The sequence below is a fragment of the Chenopodium album genome, chromosome 22 (genome assembly GCF_948465745.1).
Source record: "Chenopodium album chromosome 22, dcCheAlbu1.1, whole genome shotgun sequence".
Lineage (NCBI taxonomy): Eukaryota > Viridiplantae > Streptophyta > Magnoliopsida > Caryophyllales > Amaranthaceae > Chenopodium > Chenopodium album.
Genome location: NC_137855.1, coordinates 33,323,167 through 33,344,611, shown reverse-complemented (window position 1 = coordinate 33,344,611; position 21,445 = coordinate 33,323,167). Strand labels below are relative to the sequence as shown.

General features: G+C 35.2%; 1 protein-coding gene across 2 annotated transcripts; it reads left to right on the top strand.

Annotated features, from left to right (window-relative positions):
* The first annotated feature begins 1,615 nt into the window (after positions 1 to 1,615).
* Positions 1,616 to 6,303, top strand: LOC145605124 (basic leucine zipper 34-like). Of its 2 annotated transcripts, none has more exons than XM_081661146.1 (4): positions 1,616 to 2,605; positions 2,880 to 2,973; positions 3,187 to 3,313; positions 5,160 to 6,303. In XM_081661146.1, exons 1-4 carry the CDS (start codon positions 1,926 to 1,928, stop codon positions 5,339 to 5,341), a joined length of 1,083 nt encoding a protein of 360 aa, XP_081517272.1. In that variant the 5' UTR covers positions 1,616 to 1,925; the 3' UTR covers positions 5,342 to 6,303. The 2 variants fall into 2 exon arrangements, with proteins under 2 accessions (XP_081517272.1, XP_081517273.1); XM_081661147.1 differs by having other exon boundaries at positions 1,617 to 2,605; positions 2,883 to 2,973; positions 5,160 to 6,302.
* Positions 6,304 to 21,445: the final 15,142 nt, after the last annotated feature.

Below are 21,445 nucleotides of genomic sequence, written 5' to 3'. Positions count from 1 at the left end.
GTGCAAACCACAAGGTTCAATTGAAAAAAAAAAAAATCAATTTTAATTTGACCATGACAACTACAATTTCAAAAAGACTTAAAAAAAAATTATCGTTTGCACGTTTACAACAGTAGCAACCCGGGGCAATGTCCGGGCTACTCACTAGTTTATTTAATTAAATTAATTAATAACTACGAGTATTTGGATGACTTTCTAGTAAAACCGTTGAGTGATGAGTCCCCCAACCTCTTCCCAGCCTGTTGCTAGCTGTCTCTTTATCCTCTCCCCCATGTGACCCACCCTTCTTAGCTCCCCCTCTTTTCTTTTCTTTTTTCTTTTTTTTTTTTAAATTAATTTTTTTTTAAAATTTTTATTTATATAAGCTAATTAAGAAAGCTAATATTTTCATTAGATGCCTCTTCACCTACATACTCTTGATAATTTTTTGTATTATGGTCTATTATCTTGATCGACTGACCCGACCTAATCTAAACTCAGCTTTCATTGTATGTTATCTAGTGTTACTGTTTGCAGCCTTACCTAATACTTGAAAGTAAGGAGAAAGACTAAATGATTTATATTATCTCTAAGTTTTTCTAATTAATCGGGAGGATTAAACTATATAATATCAAGGTCGTTAGAAAATAGATTGAAACTACACAAGCCTTAATTAATTGTGTATATATGTATAGAATTGGGTATACACAAATATATTCATATTATGCATATGTAAAATACAATAATTCAAATTAGAGTTGAAACAAAGTTGATCCAATGTATCTACATAATAAGTAGGTTTAATTACAATAAGTTGAATGAATACAAAATAACTAACAATTTATGAACAAATTGAAGTGATATAACCCCATTCAATTAATCTATTTCAAGTGGATGAGTAATATAAGCTAAACAATAATCACTTTTAAAACTGATGGAACAAGATTGCATATTCCACATATAGTAGAATATCATGCACAAATTTAGTCTAGATATTACTGTCAATTTTCTGTGGATATATATAATTTGAAATTATAATAGATAGAATAGTAAGAAAATTTCTTATACAAAAGTATAGTTGGTCATAACATTTTGTTTGTTTTTATGTGATTAATAGTAATGGATCACACAAAAACTCTCTCAAAATTTCTTTTACCACTCCAGTTTAAAAGGTCTTTTGAAACATGATTAATATATATATGGTCAAAATTAGTTAATTTCTATTATTTTTAATAATAATAATAATGTAAGCTTTATTCATTTATTTCAATTTGTATAATTATAAATAAAATATTAATTGAATTAATAAAGAAATAATTAAAGATATTGTCTTGTAAATATTATGTACAATTTCATGCATGCTACTATTTAGAAAATCATGAACAATTAGATGAATTATCGAATTGCCTCATTTCCTTACTTATCATATAATTAACAGTTCTCTAAATTAGAGGAATTATTATTTTTCCAAGCAAAAAATGATTGATAAAGATGGGTAAAAAAAAAAGGGATTTAAATTAATTTCCCGACACAAAGACATAGTGGTGTCATTTATTTAATATCAAATAAAAAACATAAAAATTCTTTGCATGTTACAGTTTAGCACACTAGTAAGAGAAGAAGAGAGAGAAAATAAAAGGACTTAAGACAGACAGCTTAGGGTAGAGCTTATGATGATGTCTTTTAGAGATCCACTTTAATATTAATCTTATCCTCCTCTCACCTCTTCACATTAATATTTATTAAATAAATTTATACAATAAAGTTTTTATTTAGTGTTTTTAAGGGCAAGGGGTTTCTTAGCAGCCAGCATTTTGTTGGTCCATTTCATCATATTTTTCAGTTTTAGTAGTTACATACATTACATTCTTTTCTTACTTTGATACCCAACAACAACATCACATTTTTATACACACAAAAACTAAATTTTGTGTACACAAAACACAATGGCACAGTTACCTCCTAAGATTCCTAGCTTACCACATCAAAATTGGCCTCCTGCCTTCCCTCCTCACCAAAGAATGCCCCCTTTAACTAACAATGTTACTCTTGGGGGGCAGCAACAACAACAACAACAATCCTCGCCCCCGGCCTCTTCGGCCGGGGGCAATGCTAGTAACAACCCTACGTCGTGGGTGGATGAGTTCCTAGACTTCACATCCGTGAGGCGAGTCACCCACCGACGTTCGGTTAGCGACTCCATTGCCTTCCTCGAGGGGCCTCACCTCGTCGACGAGTGTCGCAATTCCGGCGGCGGCGGCGGTGGCGGCAGCGGCGGCGGCGGTTTCGATAGGCTTGATGATGATCAATTAATGTCTATGTTCTCCGACGATATCTCTGCCGGAATGGTGGGCCCACCTTCCTCCCCTTCTGATCAGAATTCCAATAATGAAGACAAAGCTATGTCTACTGATAATGTTAACAATGATGGTGAAAATCAGCAGCAACAATTACTACAATGCTTCCCTAAGAGCGAGCCTGGCGAAGTCGAAAGCGCGTGCAATAATAATAATAATAATTCCGATAATAACAATAACAATAACAACCAACTCTCCGTTCACCCGTCCGATGACGGCACTCAGAATTCCGGTGGCGATAATATCCTCGATCCGAAACGTGTCAAGAGGTAACTCATCTCCGTTATAGTAATTCAGTTTTAATCAGTAAAAATCAGCTGAAGTCATATGAGATCAAATCTCGTCTACATCACTGTCTTTTATAGCTCTTTCTGTAATTAAACATTAATTAGCAGTAGATAACACGACCTTGATTATCATTTAATTGTATAATTCATAGAGATATTGTTATATATACCATAATTCAAGTGAATAATGTGATAATTGGATCTAAAATTTGAGATCACTAAGATTGATTTTTTTGTTTGTTTGAATTTATTTAAGTAGAATTTTGGCGAACCGGCAATCGGCTCAAAGGTCAAGGGTGAGGAAGTTACAATACATATCGGAGCTAGAAAGGAGTGTAACTACGTTACAGGTATTTATTTTTGTACGGATTAAATATTACGTGCATGAACAAGTTTCATTATAATTCCCAAAATTAATTAAGCAATTACTATTATTATTGTTATTGCATTAAACATTGTATTAAAATTAATTAATTATATATTACGCGTTTTTATGGATTGAAGTTTAATTGAATTATGACTTACATTTTTATTTATATAATTTGTATGTAATGAAATTAAAGACGGAGGTATCAGCCTTGTCTCCAAGGGTAGCGTTTTTGGACCACCAAAGATTGATTCTTAACGTGGACAATAGTGCTCTTAAGCAAAGAATTGCTGCTTTGGCTCAAGATAAGATTTTCAAAGATGGTAAGTTTTATCTTCTTAATTAATTATTATTATTGCTAATCTCAGATTAAGATCTCTCTTAATTATTTCATAAACAATTCTCTACTTGTTCGATCAAGTTGTTAAGACGTACGGCTGAAAACGTTGAATTTTGAGCTTTGAATTGTAGGGTGATTTAGTCACTCAACTCGTAAAAGATTTTTTCTTGTTACAGTAACACCATATAATAGGGTAACTTATCTTGTGTTATAAGTGAAGTGTACAAAACACGATATTTAAATCAACTTGTTCTTTCTTTTAATTGCACATGCATGTGAATTATTGTAGGTCAAAATCACCATAAATTGAAACATTAATTATTCATGTTTCTTAACATTGCCTAGAAAAGGTTTTTAATGAATATTGAGAACATGCTATCAACACACTAGGAATCACCTTATTGAAGATAGCATGGCCTAGGCCAAATTTTGGCTATAAATTATAATTTTATTGAGTTATTGTCCATAAAAATTATATTGATCTATGTAATTATTTATATACAAGTATATACTTATTAATTATAAAGCCCTACACCAAATTTATATAATCCGTATTTTAATTATATATATATATATATATATATATATATATATATATATATATATATATATTATGAAGGCGGGTTGGAATCTTGATTCTTGACCTAAGACTAGATTTATGTCTTCAAATCTTAATCCAATAATGTAAGAGTAAGACCTTGTTAGTAGGAAATTAGTTGGTACAATCTTAGAATATATTTTTAATCTACTAACATAAGTAAATTAGTTGTTATTCTCCACTAGTTTTTCCAATAATTTGTAGATCGAATATCTATTGTACTTGCCATCTTAATTGTTATTATTATTTTCTGCATTAATGTACTACTACGTATTAACTAAATTATAAATTATAAATAACAAAATACCTTTCCATGCTCATAAAGAATGCATCAAAGCAAAACAAAGATCATGCATTTTATTTAAAGCTTGCACAGTATAAATTTAATATAATTGGAAATTATATGCATTCTAGAAGTAATTCTTCTTATAAATCATACAATATATATAGTTAAATGAATTATACATTATGTTAAAAGTAACTATGACATAATATCTACTTAAACATACATTCTAGTTTCCTTGGTTTATTCTATTATTTAAACTACTGGTTATTATATGCTTGCAATCAAACATATTTATTTGAACAAAATACAAAATTTTCTTATTTCTTTAACTAAAATTAAAGATGTAAACAAAGAAAGCTTAACTTTGAGGTGGTAATCATGACTTTAGTTATTATAACTCTATTTGTGATCATATGGTGAATATTTCAAAGAGATTAGAATCATTAGATTCACTTTCATGCGGGCAATGATATGTCAGAAGCAGTAATTAGTAAAAATCAAGCATATGATATATAATTACATTTGTATAATGAATATAAATTTTTTTTTTTAAAAAAAAAATCATGTTTGCTAATTTTTTATGTTATTAAGTATTATTTGTTGAAATGGAATTCTTTTCATCTTATTTAATTTTTATGTACGGAGTAATATGGTGTAATTCTATACACAAATCATATAATTAACCAATAATGCTCAGAGAAATTTCAGTCTGTCCAGCGGTTAATTTAATTAATACAATTATTACATTAATGATGCAAATTAAATTGCAATGAATGCATGATATCTTTTTTGGGATAGCTACGTAACATGTACTGTACTTTGAGTAACTTTATTCTACTTTCAGATCCAAACAAAGCCCTTAATTAATTCTCCTAATATATACATAAAAATTTTAATCATAACACAATTATTAATTATACATTGCTATTATTATCATTGGTCCAGCTCATCAAGAAGCATTGAAGAAGGAAATTGAGAGGTTAAGGCAAATATATCAGCATCAACAACAAAACATGAAGAACAAGATGAACAACAATAACAATTCTAGTGCTAATGCAGCTTCAGTGCCACCCACCTCGGATTTTAGCAACATGGGTTTTGCTGACAAAGAGCAACTTATGACTTAGTCGACAACAACGTAGAGGTGATCATAGGTCGAGTCGGACTGGGTTTTGGCTAAGCACAATGCAAGCCATTCTAAAAAATGAGGACAGGATAAATGATGGTAGTGTGACTAGTGGTGGGATTAGCTAACCTGTGTGTATTCACATGACATGTTCCCAAAGTCCTCCACTTTTTTTTTTTTTTTTTCTAAATTTTTTTAATTTTGGGGGTTTTAATTTTTTTTAATTAAATTGATTTTTAATGAGGAAGGGGGGACCAAGATCAAGTTGGAAGGTGGGAGGATGGTACACTGACACGTGTCCAGCAAGTATGGGGTTCAAAACACTATTTTAGATTACTCTTTTAACTTATTATTATTGGGTGAAGATTTTTTTTTTTTTTTTTTTTTTCTTTTTTTTTTTGTAATGTGATTTTTTTAATTTTAATTTTTGGGTATTTCTTGTTATTATTCTTTTAGTAAAAAAAATAATAATATAAATTTAATTATTCTTAGAGGGGATTTTTTATTGGATGTGAATTTTTGGGAGGGAGCAAAAGGGAGTGGGAAGTATGAAAGGAAGTGAGAGTGTGAGGAAGTTGTCAGATTGACTGGGGGTGTGTTCAATGTCTCATTGTGATGACTTCTTTTCATTGTGGATTTGTGGGTTAATTTTTCTGATTGTAATAATGTTCTAGTTTCATTTTTCTGTTTTTTTTATTTTTATTTTATTATTATTGATATGCAATTGTATAAAGGAACTTTTAATTTTTAAAAGAAGTTCTAATTATATTCAAGTAATTTATTGAATTGCTTTACTTTACTTTACTTTCTTATTTGTCATCAACATACCCCCATATTTTTTTTAGCCTTCTCCAATAGTTTTGGGGTTACTAAATGTCACAATGGAATTACTTATGCCTCGATATTAAAGGATCTTTTTACCCTTATCAATTTACTATTTGGCCCCACCCAATTTTCTCACCAACAATGCCCCCTCGCTCCAATTTATTTATTTAGTTATTTTATTATTTTTGTTTTACTTATAAACTATTACATGATATATTAAAAATTAAAATTAATTTTTTCTTCCTCAAAAAAAATTAAAATTAAATTTAACTATGAGCATTAAATTGAATTCATGTGAAAAAAATAAATTAAAAAAATTCGAAAATTTACTAATTAAATGTATTTTGTTATTTTTTTTTTATTATTAAAATTTTTTAAAAATTTCAATAGTACACGAACGCATGTAATATGCGACTATACCAAGACTGTACCATGGTATAGTCGTATGTAACATGCGACAATAACATGGTACACTCAATATGCGACTATACCATGGTATATATTGTCGCATATTACATGCGACCAAGTGCATCAGAAAATGGAAAAAAAAAAGGTTCGATATATACTTGACTCGACGGCGTCGAAGGTTCGTCATCCCCACCAAGTGCCTCCGATATGAATGTGGACTAGCGTCGACTCATTTTAGTGGTCGGAAAGTACAATTTTGATGGTCAACCATCTTGAATCTACAATGTTGGTGGTCAAGCTAGTTTTCAAGGTGGACCCGTTATGGTGGATGGTTAGGGTTAGTGGCGGTACATGTGGTGGAGTTGATGGTCAAGGTGGAGCCATAACTTGGAGGGTCAAAGTTAGTGTAGTGGGTCAAAGTTAGTAGTGGTTGGATGAGTATGTAATTTTCAAAATTAAAAGGGGCATGGAGGTCATTTAATACCATAGCTTGAGTGATTCTATTGTGGCAAATAGCAATTCACATATTTTTTCCCTTAGGATCCCAATCAAGTAGAGATTAACAAAAGTTTGTCTCTCTAAAAATCAAACCTTGTTCTCTCTACTAGCAACTCCTTACTCTGTTTTCCCCTGCCGTCGCCGGCCAGCAACGCTGCTCACTAAGGACGCTGGCGAGCATCCTTAAAGGTCTCAAGAGTGAAATTCTGGTTGAGGGGCTAGTCAATCTCCCAGAGCTATCTCGAACGCTTCGGTTACGGAGTAAAGTTCGGGTTATGGTTTCAATTTTGGGGACGATTTTCCTTTCTTCTAATTGAGGATTACCTTCAGATCTAAGGCCCAGAGTTCGCAGCCAGAAGGATTCTGGTTTTCCCGGAGGTGACGTGTTCAGACTCGGCACTTCAGTCAGTCGGCTCGCCGGTGTTCTTCATCGAATCATAGCAAAGGAGCAAGGTTCATGGGTTTCATCACCTTAGGGGTCCTCTTTCAAAGATTTCCCAACCGCCGTGTTGATAATAACTTCACCAGTAAAGGTGAAGATTAGGGTTAGGGTTTCTTATCTGAATTAGGATTTGGTTGTCACGAATTTGGGGCTTTAATTTCATAGCTAACTAAGTCACCGCCGTGTGTGGTTTCGAATCAACCGAAATATACGGTTAAAGGTACTGTAGGGAATATTTCAAGCATTATAATCCCAAGCTTGAACCCCACTGTGCTCATACACTAAAGTATGGTGGCGTTCCAAATGGAAGAAAGCTAGAGCAAAAGAGTCGCCAACAAGTTTTAGGAACTTGTAAACCCAAAACGATCCAGGAGATCGTCAACTCCATAAGGTCTTGAACCAAATAGGGTTCGGGGATGAGGGTACGAATCCAATCTACAAAAGAAGGGACCCGCCCTATAAAATAGGCCTCTACTTTGTTCTGCTCGTATTCATGTGCGCTTTCTGACTAACATGCAAACATTATATTAATCCTAAACCTGTTTAATCTATGTTGGTTGAATATAATGCACAAATAAAACTATTATTGGCGATCACTTGTATTAAAATCATATTAGCCTAAACCAAATTATTAATTATCTTATTAAGCGTGATTTCAAGTACTAATTCCCTTTAACAAACATAAAAGGCGTGATCAAGCAATAACAATAAAATATAAATATCAAGCAACATAATAATAAGCATGATCATAATCATCATAATAATAAATAATCATAATAACAATAATAATAATCATGTTAAGGCATAATAAAGCTTAATAATAATAGCAAGATCCTAGGCATGATACTAACAAGATTAATAACAAATCCTAGCATGTCACTAAACATTAAAGATCAAAGCTTTAAACCTAACATGGTACTAACATGCTATTGGAAAGAATAAAGGCACCCTAAACATGATATTAGAAAGCATTAAAACATCCTAACATGATACTAGGAATTAAACATTAATAAACATGCTTTCTACATTGAAAGAGAGTAATAAGATTACATACTTTGATGCCTCGTACCTCTTTCTAATAACAAAATACACAAGTTAGTAAACTTCAATGAAAATAATAAAAAATTAAAGAATAATTAAAGAATTAAATTAAATAATTGAAAGAAAGAGTTAAAAAGTTTAGACTGGATTTGGGACCAAATCCTCAGAAAATATTAAACCTTGCATGTCTAGGGCGAAGGCAACTTCGAATTTAACTAGGTGTTTCTAAGTCTTGTGAGTGCGGTATTGTGTTTGATAAAAAGCTAGTTTAGAAAAGGAGAGAGAAAGAAAGAATTAAGTAATTCTTGACGAGAGTTGATTATTGTAGATGAGTTGATTGTTGATGAAAGTTGATGATCGAAAACGGGGATCCGAGGACCCTATTTATAGGAAAATAGTCAGAATTTGAAGAGGAATAAAACTCCACGCTGTCGCTAACAAACCGACCTTGTCGCCAGGCGACAGGGTCTGTCGCGAGGCGACAAACCTGTCGTTTGGCGACAGAGACAGTTTTTGCGGATTTTTTTTTTATCATATCTTTTGATCTAGAAGTCCAAATAAGGCATATAATAAGTCGTTGGAAAGCTCTTGAAGTCTACTTTCCAATGCAATTAGAATCAGATTAAAATCTTTTGTGGCCGAAATAGTAGGACGGTGTTAGTTTTGAATAAAGTTTCGTATATCTTTCATATCTTTTTCGTTATAGCTCGAATTTACTATTATAACTAGGTTAGTTCCCGTGCCATGCACGGTAATTTTCAGTAACCATTATTAAATTATAATTGTAATACTTCGTATCATTCTAATTAGTTTATATATAAACCAAAAATATCTGAAAATATAGTTGACAAATTTTGATCAAGACGAAAAAATGTATTAGATATAAAATAATACGTTGTAAAAATATGAAATAATATATAAAGATTGAAATGTATGAGAAATAAATTTTATTGGTTGTAGGAGATTTGTGATGAATAGTGACGTGTGTAATATTTTAGTTAAGGTTCCTCTATTTTAGTATATGTACATTAGATTATTGACATATTATTATTATTATTATTATTATTATTATTATTATTATTATTATTATTATTATTATTATTATTATTATTATTATTATGACAATTAGTTATCGAAGGGATAATAAAATATACGTTGTTAATTTTCTATAAATATTGATTTTATATGAATACCTTGTAGTAGAATTATGAATTCTAATAAATAACTATATAAACCATTTTTAGAAAAAACAATAAATATGATATATTCTTGTAGTGGAATGTACTTTTTTTTTAAGCTATAAATATTTGTATTGAAGATATGTCAAAATATGTTAATTTAAGTAATTATATTGTATAAGATTACGAAAGTATTTTTGTATAAGATTTGTTTCCTTAACAATAACATTTTATTCAGCAAAAAAAAAAAAAAAAAAAAAAAAAAAAAAAAAAAAAAAAAAAAAAAAAAAACTAAGGACACACCAGGAGATGACACGTGTCATTGCTGGTGTATCTTTTAGTATATAGTTATTGATATATCATTGGAAAGATAATTTCAAGATCTATCCAACCATATAAAATTTGGATAAAAAATATGAAGCACGAAAATAATATCTGATTGTCTTTGAACATGTTTAAATTCGAATAGAAAAAGGAAAGTTTTAAAAAAGGAAAGTTTTTAAAGAAGGAAAGTTTATATTTAAATCAAATTCCTTAATCTTATCTTTTCAAAAAGGAAAATTTAACAACAACAAACCAACCTTTACCCCATTCTCCCAAAATAGACCAACCTTTAAATCTTCCCAAAATAGACAGAAGTTCGCATTTTTTCTCCCAAAATGAACCCAAATGACCAGCAACCTATACAACCGGTCATATTTGTAATTTTCCTTTAATTATCTTTTTTTTTTAATTGAAAACCTTTAATTATTTTTTACATCTTAACAAAATAATTTAAAAAAAAAAAAAAACAAAGACCACTCTCTCTTCACAGCCAGCCGCCTCTACTCCACCTTTTTGGCCACCTCTCCCCTCCCCCCTTCACGGCTTCACCTCCCATTTCCGACCATCCCCTTTCCAGCCACCACTCCCTCTCCCCTTTCCACTGCATTTTCCGACCATACCCCACTCCCCATGAAACCCCCAAACCAACAATCCCTAAATCGAAAAAATTAAAGTGAAAAATTGATGGTAAAAAGAAAGAAGAATTGGAAGATTGGAAAATTAAGGGTGTCGGTGGGGTGGGTTTGGATCTTGGTGGTGGTGAGAGGATGGTTATGGCAGGTTTCGGGTGGTGGATTTTTGGATCTTGGTGTTAGTGGGGTGGGTTGGTATGGTGATTTTGATGGTTTGTATGGTGTTTTCAGTGGGTTGGTATGGTGGTTTATGTGTTTTTACTGGGTTAATATGGTGGTTTCGGTATTTTTGGTGGGTTGGTTGGTGGTTTCGGATGGGTTGGTTTAGTGGTTTTGTTGATTGGTATGGTGATTTCGGTGGTTTGGTGGTTGGTAGTTGATTTCGGTGGTTTGGTGGTTTCTATGGTGGCTGTTGCTGGTAGTGTACATAGGTGGTGGTGTAGGGGGGTGGAAGTAATGGTGTTGAAGGTTAAGAGGGTGACTGGTTGGGAGTGGGACTGATAGTGGTGGGAAAGGATGAATTTGGTTTTTTTTTTTTCTTTTTTTCTTTTTTTTTGTAAAAATTATCAAAATTTTAAATTAAAAAAAAACCTTGACCAATGATATTATGACAAGTGGTTTTTTACCTGGTATAACAGGTAGGGTGACCTACTTGGTTCATTTTGGGAGAAAAAATGCAAATTTCTGTCTATTTTGGGAAGATTTAAAGGTTGGTTCATTTTGAGAGAATGAGGAAAAGGTTGGTTTTTTGTTGTTAAATTTTCCTTTCAAAAAAGGATAATTAAGATATTTTAGAATCTTATAGAATATTCTAATCAATCCTAATTAGTTTAGGAATAGGATTAAATCTTTGGACCCTCCTCATGATCATTGGGTTGTAGGTAAAATCCGATTTGGGCCCAGTTTAGTATTTTGGCCATAACTTCCTCATTATTTATCGGAATTGGGCTTATAATATATCGTTGGAAAGGTCTTTTCAATCCCCATCCAACTACACCATTATTGGACCCTTATTATGGACCAAACTAAACTGGACTTGATGTTTTCATAAAATAGAGTTGTTTTCAAAAACTGAGAGAAGAGAATTTTTAATAAAAACTAAACCGCAACACTTGACTTTTCCACACTTTCACCTCATTCAATTATGGTTCGACGTGAAAGACATTCATCACTGGGTTTGGTTTTGGGGAGACACAAATAGGTGTCTACAGAAGCCCCCACTTTGACTGAGTTTGGAGAAACTTAGGTTTCGAAAACAAAAGTCAAAGTAACGATAGGGACGGAGAATGATTCAGATCGTTCTGCGATCCTAAATCATTCTTGTAACGCCGATACCTGCAAAACAATGTTAGTTAAACAGATAAAAGAGTTAAGAAACGCGTATCTTGCACCGTCGAGCACACGTCTCTGGAGTAACCAATTTTTGTTGCATTTTGTCTTGACGACCTTCTACAAGCTAGAGAACGCCATCTTTGAAGGTAACATTGCGTCGTCATCTTCAACATTTCTTGGTGACAATCTTCCACAGTATCTCGGGAACATCGTCGAAAATAACTGTACGTCGTTATCTTCAGGGTTGTGGCAGTACGTTGCCACGGCAGTGCGTCGCCGCTACAGACAATCTCTTCTTTATCTTGAGGAACCGTCGAAGGTGACCATATCTTGTCATCTTCAGAATTTGTGACAACTCTCCACATCCTAGGGAACACTGTCTATCATTGCTGCTACATCTCGAGCTTTTCCTCAAATCATGGTGACGACCTTCCTAATCATAGCGAATGTCGTCGAAGACCGCCTCATCATGAACCGCTCTTCTCAAATATAGGTGACAACTTCCACAATCTTAGCGGGCGTTGTCGAAGATCGCCCATCTCGTGCTATCTTCTCAAATCTTGGTGACAACTTCCACAATCTTAGCGGGCGTTGTCGAAGACGGCTCATCTCGTGCCATCTTCTCAAATCAAGTAATAACTTCCTCAATCTTAGCAAAAGCTATCAAAGACCGCTTCATCTTGAATCGTTCTTCTCAAATCCAATAATAACCTCCCCAATCATAGTGAAAGCTATTGAAGGTCGCTTCATCTCAAACCGTCCTTCTCAAATCCAAGCGAGATCCTTTAAATTTTAAAGCCCCCCCGTTGAAAGCTTTGTCTTCTTGAATCTTCAAATCTTCTTCCATCCTAGGAAATCGTTGTGAACCGTTACTTTGGTTCTTGCGATGAGCTAATGCTTAGGCGCTTTAAGCTAAGTGAGACGATCTTTTGTCAGGTCGATCACTCATTGTGATTGTAATTGAGCCGATTACTTAATCATGTCAATTTGCTTAGAGAGGCTAACTGGCGTACCAAGGAACCCAAACTTCTGCACTAGGTCCATATGACCACATCATGAAGCCACGTGACCTGTCGCCGCTCTGGCGCATGCCAGAACCTTCTATCGCGACAATATCGTTATGTCGCCAGGCGACAACCTTGTCGTTTGGCGACAGATTTCTTTTTCATTTCTACCGCTGCTGCTGCTGTTCATTGCTCGGTTTCGCTCCGAACTTTCAATTTGGTCGTTTCCTTATGACCAAATCTGCTCAAATCTTTTGCAAATTAAAGCTCTTCATCTCCATATAATTTTGCTCAAACTTCTCTCATCTTGAATGAATCTCATACATCTATATTCGCGGTTTTTCGGAAAAAAAATCCGGAAATATTGTTGCTCGCTGGAATGTACCTGCATCTATATTTCGGACTATAGGACTTTTCTAATCTTTTATTATCTTAGGGTTGACCTAAGGCTTAGTGTTTTTTAACTCATTGACTTGCCATGACTCGACTCAAAGCGTTCGACACATGTGTTTTGACATGACTCAATGTGTGAACTTTGACTTAATGATGACTCACTACGTGTGACTCGTGTGTGCACTCGACTCGATGTGTACATGACTCAAAAACAAAAAAAATTCGTCATTTTTTGTGGAGGGTACCGAATTTCTCCCGAAAAAGAAAGACGTGAAAAAGAATCGAATTGTTTGATGGTGCATGTTGAATGAGCTTAGGCAAATATACGTGTTCGATACTGTCCCTCAAGATGCAAGGATTAATTCCTCCTAAACTATCTTAGTTGACTCGATTATGAAAGTATTTAGGTAACTTAGGCATGGAGGCTAAGCACTTCATACTTCCTGATACAATGATGACGATTATGAGTGATGTCGATATGACAAAGCAAGCTTCAACGTTATGTTAAGACTTCATGACAAGGGGTTCCTAATGGGAAGTCTATTTGGTCATGTATCTGTGATGTGTGTGAAAGTGACACTAAAGTTAGGCTGCAAAGGCTAAGTGTATGGAAAATTATTATTTGATAAGAGTCAAATAATGGTGACTCTTAGGCTAGGTAGGCTAATGATGTAAGGATCAAGCCCCAAGTCTAGCTCTAAGTAAATAGGGATGAGCATTGGAGATCCCTTGATATGATCATGGTGTAAGTGTGTGAATGTGAAAATGAATGCATTTTTATTGTGGCCGCACCTCAATGTGAGGTTGCCTATGTATCCGTTAGGAATCAGGCCAAACGTAGCTCTACCCGAACTTCGCACAAGTGTATGTATACCTCAAAAAGGTCTTTTTAAGGGTTGTAACGTGGTTAGGCTAAAGGTTGAAGAAGAAGGGGATAAAGGCTCAAGACCCTAGATAAGCCCCCAAGGTGTGCAACCTTGCTTTTGAATCTTTGTATTTTTATGCTTGAGTTTTCTCACTTTTGAGCTCTTTTTTTTTTTGTTTATTTTTTTGCTTATCAATGCCTCGTACCTCTTTCTAATAACAAAATACACAAGTTAGTAAACTTCAATGAAAATATTAAAAAATTAAAGAATAATTAAAGAATTAAATTAAATAATTGAAAGAAAGAGTTAAAAAAGTTTAGACTGGATTTGGGATCAAACCCTCAGAAAATATTAAACCTTGCATGTCTAGGGCGAAGGCAACTTCGAATTTAGCTAGGTGTTTCTAAGTCTTGTGAATGCGGTATTGTGTTTGATAAAAAGCTAGTTTAGAAAAGGAGAGAGAAAGAAAGAATTAAGTAATTCTTGACGAGAGTTGATTATTGTAGATGAGTTGATTGTTGATGAAAGTTGATGATCGAAAACGGGGATCCGAGGACCCTATTTATAGGAAAATAGTCAGAATTTGAAGAGGAATAAAACTCCACGCTGTCGCTAACAAATCGACCTTGTCGCCAGAAATTCATCTTGTCGCCAGGCACAGGGTCTGTCGCGAGGCGACAAACCTGTCGTTTGGCGACAGAGACAGTTTTTGTGGATTTTGTTTTTATCATATCTTTTGATCTAGAAGTCCAAATAAGGTATATAATAATTCTTTGGAAAGCTCTTGAAGTCTACTTTCCAATGCAATTAAAATCAGATTAAAATCGTTTGTAGATAAAAAGATATGGCCGAAATAGTAGGACGGTGTTAGTTTTGGATAGAGTTTCATATATCTTTCATATCTTTTTCGTTATAGCTCGAATTTACTATTATAATATATCATTGGAAAGATAATTTCAAGATCTATCCAACCATATAAAATTTGGATAAAAAATATGAAGCACGAAAATAATATCTGACTGTCTTTGAACATGTTTAAATTTGAATAGAAAAAGGAAAGTTTTAAAAAAGGAAAGTTTTTAAAGAAGGAAAGTTAATATTTAAATCAAATTCCTTAATCTTATCTTTTCAAAAAAGGATAATTAAGATATTTTAGAATCTTATAGAATATTCTAATCAATCCTAATTAGTTTAGGAATAAGATCAAACCTTTGGACCCTCCTCATGATCATTGGGTCGTAGGTAAAATCCGATTTGGGTCCAGTTTAGTATTTTGGCCATAACTTCCTCATTATTCATCGGAATTGGGCTTATAATATATCGTTGGAAAGGTCTTTTCAAGTCCCATCCAACTACACCATTATTGGACCCTTATCATGGACCAAACTAAAATGGACTGGACGTTTTCATAAAATAGAGTTGTTTTCAAAAACAGAGAGAAGAGAAATTTTAATAAAAACTAAACCGCAACACTTGACTTTTCCACACTTTCACCTCATTCAATTATGGTTCGACGTGAAAGACATTCATCACTGGGTTTGGTTTTGGGGAGACACAAATAGGTGTCTACAGGTACCGAGTCACGTTTCAAAGTGACTCTAAGTATGTTGTTAAGCTTGGGCCGTTTGTTGTTCCTAACCCCAATTGCCTAATGGTAAGGACTACTGGAGTCCTTTGGAGCTTGTGTTATTGTTAACAACCAACAGTTGAGTGTTCTATGCTCTTCCGTCCATTCTCCAAGATCAACAATGTATGGGATGTAAAGATAACAATGGTAACATTGGATATCTTCCAAAGTATGTTCGAAGGCAAACACTTGGTTTTTCAAGCCGACTATACCTTGCAAGGATGATGTTTAGTAGTTTTATTTGTAATAGTTGTACCATTGGAGCTAGTGAAGCTTCTTTGGGTAGTCTATAGAACTTACTCCATAGTTTGTAATATTAATTTTAAGCATATTATTGTAGGGAATATTTCAAGCATTATGACCCCAAACTTGAACCCCACTGTGATCATACACTAAAGTATGGTAGCGTTCCAAAGGGAAAGAAAAGAGAGCAAAAGAGTCGCCAACAAGTTTTAGGAACTTGTAAACCCAAAAGACAATCCAAAAGGACCATCAACTCCATAAGGTCTTGAACCAAACAGGGTCAGGGGATGAGGGTACGAATCCAATCTACAAAAGAAAGGACCCGCCCTATAAAATAGGCCTCTACTTTGTTCTGCTCGTATTCATGTGCGCTTTTCAAATAACATACAAACATTATATTAAACCTACCTTGTTTATCTATGTTGGTTGAATATTAATGCACAAATAAACTATTATTGGCGATCACTTGTATTAAAATCACATTAGCCTAAACCAAATTATTAATTATCTTATTAAGCGTGATTTCAAGTACAAATTCCCTTTAACAATCATAAAAGGCGTGATCAAGCAATAACAATAAAATAAATCAAGCAACATAATAATAAACAATAAGCATAATAACGATGATAATAACATGATAAGGAATAATAAAGCTTAATAATAATAGCAAGATCCTAGGCATGATACTAACAAGATTAATAACAAATCCTAGCATGTCACTAAGAAATAAAGATCAAAGCTTTAAACCTAACATGGTACTAACATGATAACATGATATAAGAAATAATAAAGGCACCCTAAACATGATACTAGAAAGCATTAAAAGCATCCTAACATGATACTAGGAATTTATCAAATCTAAACATGCTTTCTACATTGAAAGAGAGTAATAAGATTACATACTTTGAAGCCTCGTACCTCTTTCTAATAACAAAATACACAAGTTAGTAAACTTCAATGAAAATAATAAAGAATAACTAAAGAATTAAATCGAAATCAAATTAAATAAAGTTTTGACTAGTTTTGGACCAAACCCTCAGAAAATATTAACCCTTGCACGTTTAGGGCGAAGACAACTTCGAACTTGGCTAAGAGATTCTAAGTCTTGTGAATGCGGAATTGTGTTTAGTAAAAGCTAGTTTAGAAAGAGAGGGAGAAAGAATTAAGCTATATTGCTTAGAGAGAGAATAGAGAGAATTTATAGTAAGAATTCATGAATGAAAACAGAGATTCGGGACCCTATTTATAAGGAAATAGTCCGGAAAATCACAGAATTTGATAAGGAATAAAACTACACGCTGTCGCCAGGAATTGACTCTGTCGCGAGGCGACAGCCTTGTCGTTTGGTGACAACCTGTTTAAGCGCGTTTTCTCCACGCGGAATCCGATCTTTAATCAACTTGATCTACAGAATCCGTACAGAAGATAAAATACGTATTTTCAAAGATAATAATAATAATAATAATAATAATAATAATAATAATAATAATAATAATAATAATAATAATAATAATAATAATAAAATAATGATGTTTTATTCCAAATAAAAGTTTATTTTAAAATAAATAATTATTAAATCTAATAATATTAGAATTAAAAAGAACCTTCTAGAAACTTCTAGAAAATTATAATTAATCCTAACAATTTTAGGAATAATAATTAACATTGGGCCCTCCTCTAGATCATTGGGCCATATGTAAATAACTAACCGGGCCCAGTTTAGTATTTTGGCCATAACTTCCCCAATATTTATCGGAATCGAGCTTATAATATATCGTTGGAAAGGTCTCTTCGAGTCCCATCCAACTACACTATTATTGGACCTTAATTACGGACCGAACTAAACTGGTTTGGCTATTTTAAAATAAATAGAGTTATTTTCAAAAACAGAGAGAATAGAATTTTAATAAAACTAAACCGCAACACTTGACTTTCAAACACTTTCACCTCATTCGATTACGGTTCGACGTGAAAGGAATTCATCACTGGGTTTGGTTTTGGGGAGACACAAATGGGTGTCTATAGAAGCCCCCACTTTGACTGAGTTTGGAGAAACTTAGGTTTCGAAAACAAAAGTCAAAGTATCGATAGGGACGGAGAATGATTCAAAACGTTCTGCGATTCCAAATCATTCTTATAACGCCGATACCTGCAAAACAATGTTAGTTAAACAGATAAAAGAGTTAAGAAACGCGTATCTTGCACCGTCGAGCACACGTCTCTGAAAGTAACCATTTTGTCATTGTTGTTGTTGTTTGTGACAACCTCCACATTGCCTCGTGAACGCCATCATTGAAAATAACCATATGTCGTCATCTTCAATACTCTTGGTGACAATCCTCCACAGTATTTCGGGAACATCGTCGAAAATAACTGTATGTCGTCATCTTCAGGTTTGTGGCAGTACGTCGCCACGGCAGTGCATCGCTGCTATATACAATCTCTTCTTTACCTTGAGGGACCGTCGAAGGTGACCCTACTTCGCCATCTTCAAAATTTGTGACATTACCTCGCCACGCCGTATTTCGCCACTAGACAACTCCTCTCTATGTTGGGATATCGCCAAAGAATCATCCTGCATATTGACCCTTAATATATCTTTATCATTATTATTATTATTTCTGTTTGTTCCCATGCTTCGGTGCTTTTACTTTGATGAACCATTATATCGGTGCCCTGCTATGAGCCAATACTTAGGCGCTTTAAGCTAAGTGAGACGATATTTCATCAAGTCGATCACTTAATGCAACTGCAATCAAGCTGATTAAATCATGTTAATTTTGCTTAAAGGGGCTAACTGGCGTACCAAGGAACCCAAACTGCTAAAATAGGCCCACAAAGTCACAATGTGGGGCCCAGTATCTTGTCGCCACTCCAGTGCTGGCCAGAGACAACTGTCGCGAGAAATTGCATCTGTCGCCTTGCGACAGAGTCTGTCGCCTCGCGACAATTCTGTCGTTTGGCGACAGAATCGGGGTTTTAAAACCCGTCTTCTTCTTCTTTCTCATTTCGCTGCTATGCTTCTTACGTTTCGCAAAAAATTTCAAAATACTCGTTCTTGCTCGTTTCTTAGCCGAATTCGCTAAACTTGTTGCAAATCGAAGCTTTTCTCATCTATTTTCCCGATCTATGTAAGTTTTGCTCAAACTCTACTCGGTTTTTGATGAATTGTGCGTTCTTGTTTGCGAATTTTCGAAAAAATTGAAAATGTTTTTGGTTAATTTGCTTTGTTTGTTGAATTTTATGCCTTGAATTTGTTTAATTATGCTTGTATATTGCCTTGGGAGTATTTTGAGACTTGTTTGACTCAATTTGGTGAAGAAATGAGCAATTCACCATTGTTGGACCTCTTGAGGTCGTGAAGAATAATGTGGGTCATTCTTCGCATTTTTACTGCTTTTTCTTGTACAATTTGTCACAATATTCATCATCATATGTTTGCAAGAAATTGTTTGTTTGCTTGAAAAATGCTTTCATGCTTAGTTGAATTTTTACTCTGTTTTAGTACTACGTACTTTGTTTTGCGAACATAGTATCATGCGGCCTAGGCGAACCTTAGATACTGTAGAGCCTTAAAATTAATTCCTTTTATATACTTTAGCATGGCTAGACGACGTGGTTCTGGTTCTCGATCGAGAGACTCGCGTCAAGAGGACGAGTCTACTAGCGAGGGCGAGGACGTGCCTTCTACTTCCAGGCTGGGTCTCATGCCAGATTGGAACGAGCGCACCTTGTTCCATGCACCGGTTCACCATCTGTCGGAGTGAGTCCGACGTGGTCTTGCGAGCGGGAGGACCCGTAGCCATGGCTCGGGTAACTCCACCATCAGTTCTCTTTACGACAACTTCATCAGTCGTGATGAGGGTCTTCGTCGTCTTTGGGAGTCATGTGGGTTGACTCCTCTTCTACTGGCCACCCGGGCCATGTTTTCATACGATGGGGGTAACCTCGTCGTTCGTTCTTTGGTGGAGTTCTTTTGGGACACCACCAACACTTTTCACTTTCCTTGGGGTGAGATGACGGTCACTCCAGCTGACTTCAGCCTCATCACGGGGTTAGAGTTCCAGTCTACTCCTCTTCCGTTCGACGCCGGCGTTACTGTCTATTCACCGGAGGTTCAGGAGTTGTTGGGGCCGATTGTTGTTCGGGCCCAGGCTGTGGCTCAGTCGGGACAACTGAGTTCCCGATGTATTCGTCGCTGCACACTGGCTGCAGCTTTTGAGGATGATGCCACCACCCGAGAGCAGCGGGTGCGCATCTTTATGCTGATTCTGCTGTCAGGGACGTTTTCCCCTAATCGAGGTAGTAGAGTACTTCTTTACTACCTGTCCGCCGTTCGCGACCTTCACTTGGTCGGGACATATGACTGGGCCAGCATGGCCTACGCGGACTTTCTACTGGGCCTGCGGCATTCTTGTCGTCACAAGGCCTTGTCTGGAGAGGTGGCCCTTTCCAGCTTTTGGAGGGTCGTAGAGGTACATCTCTTTTCTTTTGAGATTTAACTCTAGATTAGAAATATAACCGTTACTGACTTTTGCCTTTTCATATGGATCTGGTTCTACGAGTATTTCCCCTCACTTGCGCCTACGAGGCCTTCTCCTCGCGTGCTCCCCATTGCTGCTAGTTGGGGAGGCCGCAGAGGTCCACCAGAGGTGCTACGCCTTCGAGAGATGATCCTCTCGGTAGGTTTCTATAACTTGCACTTTCTCTTTTATCACCTTTGGTATTAGTTCCTTATATAGTGATTTCTTTGCAGGAGCCCAGCCCGGTCTATCGACCTTGGGCTGCTTTTCCTATTCCTGCGCTGGCGGCGCAGTACACTGCTGAGCGTCGTTACTTTCTGGGGACGTACGACGCGGTGGTCTACCTAGGGGAGAGGGTAGCCATTCAGCACTCCTCAGACGTTTTTGTAGTTCCTGCTCCTCCACCTCGGCATATGTTTCATGATGCATTGTAGCGGGATCGTGCCAGTGGATCTTCTCGAGGTACTCCTTGGAGATCCTATGTTCTCCTCGAGCAGAGTTATGAGGAGGACCTGCTACCGTTGCTAGCGCCGGCTCTTGTCCTTTCAGAGGAGGCAGCGATATGCTTTTATTTATTTGATTTATCTTTCTTTAGGTAGCCCCCAAGTATTTTCCTAACCTTTTATTCTTACCAGGCCGGTCCTAGGGAGTTCATTCCCCCGAGGATGTCCATACGTTACCAGGGCATGTATGGGCCGATCGAGGAGCTCATTCCACCAGCTCCAGAGGGGGAGCAGTTTGTGGAGCGGTCTATTCCCCGTCACCAGAC

What these genes read in the sequence shown, in the direction of transcription:
- LOC145605124 (XM_081661146.1), top strand. Translation starts at nt 1,926, where the DNA reads ATGGCACAGTTACCTCCTAAGATTCCTAGCTTACCACATCAAAATTGG. An exon ending in GATCCGAAACGTGTCAAGAG is followed by an intron (nt 2,606 to 2,879) that starts GTAACTCATCTC and finishes AATTTATTTAAG; the next exon opens with TAGAATTTTGGCGAACCGGC. An exon ending in AGATAAGATTTTCAAAGATG is followed by an intron (nt 3,314 to 5,159) that starts GTAAGTTTTATC and finishes TCATTGGTCCAG; the next exon opens with CTCATCAAGAAGCATTGAAG.